Raw genomic sequence first — 9,229 nt, forward strand, 5'->3', positions numbered from 1 at the left:
TGAAGAACATGATTTGGAGGATAGCCTGGGCTATATCATGAGATGCTATTTCAAAAACAGAAAAAAGGGAAGCATATATGGCAGCCCAGCCACACTACCTTCTTCAGGGATGTTTTTCTAAAAAAAAAAACAAAAAACAAACAAACAAACAAACAAACAAACAAACAAAAAACCCCTGAACCGTGCAGGGCAAATTGTAACTGTGTAACTTCAGAGAGGAGCTAGGGGTCAGTTCCCCTCTCCTGGAACCCTTTCTTTCCAATCTCCTGGCTTCACAAGAGGAGCTGCATTCAGAGCTCAGAGAGAAGACTCAAGTGCTGGGCTCCAAGTCAGGGAGTTGGTCTAGGATTAGGGAGAGGCTTTGACTGGTAAGGGAGCTGGAGGGCAGCGTCCAGCACATTCCAGCACTCATGAGAAGTCGTGGGCTTGGCTTTCCCTCCTCACCTGCTGCACACCAGCCCATCATCTTTCTTCTAAAACAAGTTGGGTTCTAGAGAGTTACAAGGTGGAGGGCAGGTGATTCACAGAAAAATGCTGGACCACTGCCTCTTTATGCTACCTTTTCATTAAGATATTACTTAATCGTCAGGTTCCGTCTCATAGTATGGGCTACAAACGTGTCTGTAATACATACCACAGCACATCTGTCCCCCCATCCCTGGGCTGTAGAGAGAGAGTTGGAGAGAATTGTAGCTTTCATCAGGATCTTCAGATTGAGCTCCCAGAGCTCCTGGTCCACAGGTAGCAGTGGTTCGCTGGTTGAGTTTTGTTTCTTGACTCCTTTCCCTCCTTCCTCTGCCTTCTTTCCCCCCTTTCTCTCTTTCCCTTCCTTCCTACATTCCTTTGATCCTTCCTTCTCTCTTTCTTGATTTATTTACCCTGCCCCTCTTTTCTCAGGGTCTTTCTCTGTAGACTGCCCCCTTCCCAGTGCTGTGTGGCCACCAGGGAAGGGGATTATTAGTTTTTGTTTTTGCCACAAACAAAGCGCTCTCGCTCTCTCTCTCTCTCTATGTGCGTTTCATGAGAACCGACTATCTGATCTCTTCTGCTGCTATTCTTGATTCTCATGGCAGCCCCTGCTACCCTGCAGCTCACAATTCTCCTCACATGCCTGACTCCCAAACACTAGGGCTGTAGAGAGGCCCCACTGTCTTCCTCCGATCCACCCCTGATCTCTACATTTTCTGCACCCCCATCTAGTGCTAGAGATCGAGCCCAAAATCTTGTGCATGCATTAGAGGCACTGAGCTGCATCCCAAGTTTGATATGATTGAAAATATTGTTAAAAATATTTGCTCATCAATGTGCTAGACTTTGATGGCTTCCCATGGAAAACCTTATCTTCTCTGAGGAGTGGATGGGGGTAGGGTGGGAAGCAAGGTGGAGGGAGCAGGAAGAGGGGAGGGAGTGGGAATTGGGATTGGTATGTAAAATGAGAAAAGATAGTTTTAAAAAAATAAATTAATTAAAAAATATTTACTTATTTGGAGGGTGGGAGACACATGCTTGCCAATGCATATATATATACACATATACATACATAAACACACACATGTATATATATGTATACACACACACATATCTCCATGTGCCACAGCACATGTGTAGAAAACAAAGGACAATGTGTAGGAATCAGTTTTCTCTTTCCACCCTGTGGGTTTTGGGGACCAAGCCCAGGCCATTAGACTCAGCAGCAGGTGCCATTGCCTGCTAAGCCATCTTCCAACCCCCATTGTCTCAGCTTTAAGAAAAGACATATGCTACAGAGAAGAAAAAGGGAGTACCATTGGAGTCATTTTATTTTTTTACAATATAGGTTGTAGGGCAGCGAAGGGCTCGTCAGAGTTGGAGAGGAGGGTGAGTTCTGGAAGGCTCCAGGGCCCTGGGGACCTCTGTAGCACTGTGGGAGCTGAAGCCCCTCCTGGTGACAGGGATAGGTCCAGGTGGCACTCAGATGCACTTTTGAAACCTCTTTTCATTTGTGAGCTTGGTTCTCAGGTATTGTCACCAACTGTTGCCTTCGCACTTGGTCCTGAGCTGTTTCATAAAGCGTTTTGAGGCTTTTTATGTTCCTGCTGGCTATGATTATTCGAAAAAAAGCACCGGTTGATTTTCAGTGTAGTGCCAACAGGAGTAAGTCCTGAGAAGAAAACAGCCTGCCCAGGAGTAGAAGGATTTCGCGTGTGGTAAACTGAGCTGTAGTTTCTCAAGGATCAACAGGCCTTTCCTGCTCATAGAAGCAAGGATAAGCTGTTCTGCCTGCTCAGGGGGTCGGGCTGGCCCTGACTCCTGTCCTGCTCCAGCCTGGAGTCCCAGGCTACTGCATTTCAGCAGGATCTCAGCAAATGCCGCAGGCTCTGCAGGGCTTCCTCCAGCCCCTGACCCGTGAGAGCACTGCAGGCCCGGAGCTCCCAGCAATGGTCTTGGAACCTTTCCAGGCCCAGCCTGTTTCTGATTTCAAGCAATGGAAGAGCATCAGGCGCCTCCTGCTTGTTGGCCAGTACCAAGAAAGGGACGCCGGCCATGTTGGGGTCCTCCAGGACTTCCTGGAGCTCAGCCACTGCCTCAGGCAAGCGGGCTTCATCTGTGCTGTCCAGCACATACACAAGGATGGCAATGCCTTCCAGGTAGTCCTTCCAGGTAGCCCTCAGCTGCGGCTGTCCCCCGACGTCCCAGAGAATCAGCGACACACGTCCAGGAGATTCAAGAGGCTCCACATTGAAGCCAACAGTGGGTGAGGTCTCCACCAGAGGATTGCCCTTCAGTTTGTACAGGATCATGGTCTTGCCAGCCGAGTCGAGGCCCATCATTACCACCCGAGCTTCTGCCTTGTGACCTCTGGAATTCACAGAACCCATGGTGGCCTCTAATAAATCCAACTGCAGAAAGCCTGGGGGCGCACATCGACTATTCTTTCTTCCTGAAGAAAGGCAAACTCATGCAGACATGCTGAGCGTCTACCCTAGAATGAAAGAAGTCGGTTCAGGGAAGGTTTTCAGACCCAGGCTGAACCTTTGAAAGGTCCAGGAAGTGAGGAAGTGTGAGTCACCAGCAGCTGACTGATCTCTGACGTGGCTGAAGGACTGTCTGAAGATACAGAACTCAGGTGTCCTTCCTAGGTAGTTAGAGCAGAGGCCAGAGGAAGCTGCCGTCAGAGCCTGGTCAGGGGAGTAGGCAGAAACTGTTTCCAGTTTGCACCGTCTGTGGCCTCTGGCCCTTCTGTGTTCCTCCCTAAACCCAGAAGTGCAGCACACTGCATTCCAGACTGAGTAGAGAAGCTGGGTCACCGAGTGCTAACTTCTTAGAACTCCTCCCAGGCCCAGCACCCTGGCCTCTCCAATATCTACTGACAACCTCTGCTGACTCAGGCGAATTTGAGTCCGAGACAGGACGTTTTCTACATCATCTAAAAGGTCTCTAGAACATCCCACGTGGTTTTTAAGAAACCCTAGTCTTTAAGGCCTACGGACTGTCTACAGTTTAGGAAGAACTTGGGAAGGCAAGAGGGAGGACACAGCACTCCTGGGAGTCCGCATCGAGGGGCCTTTTCACTCCTGCCGCTGGCTGGCGGGCAGGAGAGCAGACAGTGGAGTTACTTCTGTGGGGAGCCTGGACTGTGGCAGGTGTCCCTCCGCCAAGGCACTCCTCCGCCATCAAGCTGCTCTCTGCGGGTCGCCAGTCCCATGAGTGAGGCCTGAAGGAAGTGTCCTAACGGTTGCAATTTGTCCCTCTTCTGCTTCCTCTCTCAAGTGGTTAGGGCGGACATCCTCCCGTACTGGGGATGTGCCTCAGAGACATGGTAGCTCTCCAGTGGTTGGTGGAGCCCAGACCAGCACCAGTTCTCACTTAGAGCAGCTGAGTCCCAAGGTCTGTGGGGGATTGCGCAGGCGTAAAGGCACGCTGCTTTTTAGCAGCTTTCTGTGGCTCTTTTCCTTGACTCCTGTGACGGACCTCCCTGGGAATTCTGAAACACAGGCCTACGTGCATCGGTACTTTTCTGATGCCTGGAGAGTCTTTGATTTGCAAAACGGTGAAGCTTGTAGCAATCAAAATGGAGTCACTTGTCAAGCCCTAACAAAAAAGGAGGAAAATGAATTAATGAATAATAAATGGGTAAATAAAGGAGGGGGTCTTATGCATGCATGACTGATAAGAATATTCATAAAGACTGCTAGAACTACAACCTTACACACACAAACATGCGCGTGCACGCACACACACATGCGCACACACATACACGCGCACTCACATGCGCACAGTGGTTATACAAAGATGTCTGCCCAACACCTGTTTTTATCTTGGAATAGCACTACCCTTTTGATTTTTCTTTGTAGCCTAAGTGGTTTCAAAATAGTTTTGTAAGTCTCTTATATTGGGTGTGTGCGTGTGTGCTCATGTGTACATGTGTGTGTTATGCATATTCATATATACACATATATATGTCAAGGAAAATCTAAATAACTGTTTATACAATGACGCAATGGGAGGAAGGACTGTGGTGGTCTCACGTTATAGCAAGCTGCTCTTGATCTAGTCCCCTGAGGACCGGAACTACAGAAAAGCAGCATTAGCCACTGGTGAGGGTGATGCTGCAGTGGATGCTTTCCCTCTCCCTGGGCTCCACCTCTCTGTGGTCCACCATTGTCAGGTGTCCTTGCCTACGTGTAGGTTCCATGTACTCACGCCTGAGCACTTTATATGTGGACTTGTCTACCATTTTGTCATGCTATTTTCATTTTATTTAGTCCTTATGCTGATTTTGTCTCAAGGTCATATGGTTGGGTAGTCCTGGGTAGAAGAGGAGTTGGGCAGAGCCTGGGTCTAAAGCTCTTTGCAGTTGGGGCTATTGGCGGTATACCTTTCCTCATGGGAGGAGGGGGCAGGAGGGTAAAGCTACCCTAACTAAGGGTGCACAATTCTTCCCTAAGGGATCTTGGGGGAGGGACTAGAGGATGTAGGTGGGGAAGGATAAAAGGAGGAGACCCCAACTACACAGCCATGGAGAAGGTGCGAACCTTCTAAAGTGTCTGGTTAAGGTTACCTATGATCCTGCCTGTAAGCCACCCCCATTGGCCTGATACACCAACTGGTTCCCAGTGAACTCTGGAGGAATCACTTTGTGGTCTATCCCTGGGACCTGAGGGGGAGGGGACATGTTATTATTGTCTCTCCCAAGGAAAGGGTTTGGGCAACACACTGCTATTTACAATTTCGTTCCTACATCTTCAAAATGGCCATTGGAAATGTGCGACAGAAAAACGAGGGGCCTTCCTTTGTTTTAGGGTCCAGCTGTAGCAAGGAACACAGCTGGAGGGAGACACCCATGAGTCAGTGGTCTGAAGAGGTGGGGGGCAGGAGGAGGCCCTGAGTCAGAAGTCCCCTGAGAGGACCTGTACTGGGCGAGTGGGCTGTTTCTTCAACCCAGAATGTGGACTTATTCCTGTGTGGAGCACGCTTCTTTCTGCCCATATCCTGTAGGCCGGTGGGTACATGGGTGTCTGTGTGAACATGGTGGCAGAGAAGCCAGATAATGCGACGTTCATGACAAAAATGTCATTTGTAACCTGACGGATAACAAATCGTTACTCAGTATTTAGGAGGTGGAGGCAGGAAAATTAGAAAAAAGTTCAGGGTCTTTCCTCGGCTCCTTAATGAGTCTGTGCTGGGTTACTGAGCTGGAGACTTTGTTTCAAAAGTAAAGAACACTGATGTATGAATGTAGAAAGGTGTATGTCAGTCACAGGGCACGGTAGACAGAAAATGGAAAGAAATTTTTCTTCTGTTTATAGAATGTAATAATACCTATGTATTTATTTTCACATGCTTTTTAAAAAGTAATCATCTATTTATAGGGGCATAAGGGTTCTGTTGCCCCATCTCAAAGGCCCCTTCTTCACAGGCTTATCCGTGTATTTGTGAGCGCCCTCTTGCAGGTTCCTAGCCGGCTGTTCTCACCGGAAGTGACTGCTTTGTTGTTCTCCACAGCCTCCCCTCCGTAGGAAGGCAGAGATCTGGCTGTCCCTGCTTTCTAGTACTGGCCACAAGTACAGCTTTCACTGAAGCGGCGTATCTGTAGCGAACATACTGGAAGAAATATTTATCCTGGCTGCGGCACCTGGACGCTGCGCTGCGTTCCGTCAGGGCCAGCTCTCCAGTGCTTCTCGAACTGCTGGACCTGTCCTGGTCCGGGATCTCACACCACTGCTCCGGGTGCTGCTTCGATAGGATGGTTGCTTATACGTCCGCAGCTCCGGGCACATTCAGCTCTGCTCTTGGCTGCCTGGGCCATTTTGATGATCTTGGTGAAGCTCTGTATAACTTACACGGTCTTTATTTCTCTCACTTCCTGTCTAAGCAGCTTCATGAATCCACAACACTTTCCTTCCCTGCGTTCAGCTGGGTGCATATTTAACAACGTTTGCCAAATGACAGCCCAGGCTAATTATAGCTATGTTCCCAGTGGTTGTAATCTGAGTATATATACACTCTGATTGTTTTCATTTAAGATTGTATTGAAAATTACATGATCTTACTCCAGTCTTCAGCAGAAATAGTGTAATGTCTTCATAATTATACTGTCAAGGAGTATGTGAACTACTGTCCTCTGAGCACAGTAGGGGTTGCATTCTAAGTCCAAACAGTTGTGGTCACCTACAGGCTGTTCTCAAAATGGGATCTGTTGACAGTCCTTCATGCTAGGTGGTGGGGAGAACCGTTAGATATTGGTATGTGGTTCTAGCCACTGCGTCCAGAGTCTCCCAATTTCTACCGTCCCTTTCCTCAGCTGGGGCAAAGATAGAGTATAGCGAGTATAGAGGGCTGGCTAGAAGGGGCACTCATCAATGCCACCATGGGGAGGTCTTCACATCAGCTGAGGTAAGAGTTGGTGATGCTGTTCTTTTGGGGTTGCTCACCCTCCTGTGGTAATTCCTTATGAATGTAACTGAAAGAAAGAAAATAAAACCCAACAACTTCTTGGTTCACTGAGTCATACTTGGATGGAATTATTACTTGGTCTGTGTTGGTACCCCGAGATGGGTAGACATTTGTTCATTTCCAGAGGAAAAGCCCATGCAACATTGTGATTTATTATTGAAATCTACAAAGAGCAAAAACCAAACCAAACCAAAATATCCCCCTGCCCCCCAAAGGAAAGTGTTAAATTAGTGATTTATTTCATCAGATAGATTACAGGGTTGTGGCTTCTGGGACAGAAGAAACGAACACCCTGTTGCTTAGAGCTCTGACATATAGGATGCTGCAGTACTGATTCTGCTTTGGCTTTCCGTGAATCTTATTGCTTCCCCCTCTCTCTTTGTTATAGGTCAGACCTCTTAGTGATACCCATGACTGAGGTCTTCAGCGGTGACAGGAGGCAGTGGCTGAGGGTACTGTCCCAGACCACTGTGGTGTGGTGGCAGGCAGAGAGAGAGAGAGAGAGAGAGAGAGAGAGAGAGAGAGAGAGAGAGAGAGAACTTGCGGGGAGAGAATTGCACTAAAAAGAATTATAACTCTACTACCTTAAATAGCTTGGTTGTAAACAAATTTTGCGTAGTCTAAGAACGTAAACACTAAGTACTCATTTAACCAAATGCCCCTTTGGGGAGAAGGGAAGGAGAGAAGCTTGTGGTAGAGGAGGAAGGAAAGTTAACTCTTGTCTTTCCAGGAGGGAAAGCAGGGAACATGGAGTCACCGTCCTGAGGGTCTCGGCTGGAAGGTGAGCATGGCTTCATCATGTTGTTCTGGAACAACAGTGAGGATGGCTGTAATGGGAACACCTGAGGGACTCGGATTCCCTGCAGTCATAGCAAATGAGTGGGGACTGAATGGCAGCCACTGTGGAGGGGGCACAGGCTGAGTACATGGGCCAGACTGGGCTGGCTCGGGAGGAGATGGGCTCAAGTTCCATGCCAGCAGGGGTCAGCCCAACTCCATGCCATCTGGGGCAGAGTGCATCCCCAAGTCAAAGCAGCTGACACCATCCTGAGGTGGCATGGCCTGGTTCCGTGAAACCCTGACATAGCAGTGCTGACAGACGTGAAGTGACTTGGGAAGCAGGTTTCAGGCTCCCAAAAACTTGGGAGATGCTGAGTTGACTGACACAAACCAGATTTCTCCAGTGCAGGACGTATCAGAGCGTTCCATATGAGGATGGTTACGGTCATGGTAAGATAGTTAGGGGTGATGATGCGGTGTTGATCATGACCATGAGACTCCATGGGAACAGAACACTGGACCAGAGAACTGACAGCACTTTCTAGATGAGGGATGCAGCACAAGGGGCTGGCGTTGGCAGGAACAGGATCTGGGTTTTGTTTTGCTTTGCTTTGTTGCTATGCAAGCACTTTGCCAACCATTGAGTTACATCCCTCATCTGGACCTGGCTCTTGTATTTTGATGCCTTCATCACCAATCACCAATGCTCTATCCAACTGGTTGGGTCTAATTCAGGCTTCGAGGCCAAGAGATAAATGATTTGGGGTTTGAGGCAAGATGAGGGAAAGAATATAGAATGAAAAACAGTAGCACTTGGGAAATCTATAGACATCCAGCAGGGAGGTAGCATCCAGGGACCTCAGAGAACTATGGTGCTCACAGGCCGACACAAAACCAAGTTCACAACTACACTAGCCCTTGGCCAGCCTGGGAATGGTGGGGACAGCTGTAGAAGGCACTGTGTGAAATGCAGGGTTGACTGTCTGTCTTGCCCTCGCTCTCCTCAGGGGCTTACACTTCAGTTTCCAGGTTCAAGGGCTTCTAGTGGGGTTTCCTGGACTGGACACTTCCCCATCCAGCTGAGGAAGTACCACTCACCCGAATCAAGGACGAACTCCTTAAGATGCTAACACGGAAGTCTGGCAAGATGGCTCAGTGGGTAAAGTCTGTTCCAGAAGAGTGAGGTCCTAAGCATGATCCCCAGCACACATAGAGAAAAGCAACCATGCTTAACTGAAGCTGCACGCTGTCTGAACAGCCGAGCATCTCAGCAGCCCGACACAGGGACCTTCCCATCCTTATTTTCTGCTGTCTAATGTTCCCTTCTCTGAAATGCTGGCTTTCTACACATAGTTCTAACAGAAGCAACTTCTGTCCTTGCTCTGCAAACCCAGCATGCTTTCATTCCATTTTATTGAAATGCATTATCTATTGACCCACGGGTAAGTCAACGGAGACCCTAGTGGGGGAGTGAGAATGCAAAGAGACAAGAGACACAAGAGATGGAGACCAG

The 9,229-nt window shown here is 48.6% G+C and overlaps 1 protein-coding gene across 1 annotated transcript; it reads right to left on the bottom strand.

Moving 5' to 3' along the window:
* Positions 1–1,781: 1,781 nt before the first annotated feature.
* On the bottom strand, positions 1,782–3,974 carry LOC148120217 (ADP-ribosylation factor-like protein 11). Its single transcript, XM_087912134.1, has 2 exons — positions 3,597–3,974; positions 1,782–2,962 (listed from the first exon to the last, which is right to left on the bottom strand). The coding sequence occupies exon 2, from the start codon at positions 2,856–2,858 to the stop codon at positions 2,328–2,330; it is 531 nt and encodes a 176-aa protein (XP_087768260.1). The 5' UTR covers positions 2,859–2,962; positions 3,597–3,974; the 3' UTR covers positions 1,782–2,327.
* Between the last annotated feature and the right edge of the window lie 5,255 nt (positions 3,975–9,229).

This window comes from Myodes glareolus, chromosome 12 (genome assembly GCF_982192425.1).
Source record: "Myodes glareolus chromosome 12, mMyoGla1.1, whole genome shotgun sequence".
Classification (NCBI taxonomy): domain Eukaryota; kingdom Metazoa; phylum Chordata; class Mammalia; order Rodentia; family Cricetidae; genus Myodes; species Myodes glareolus.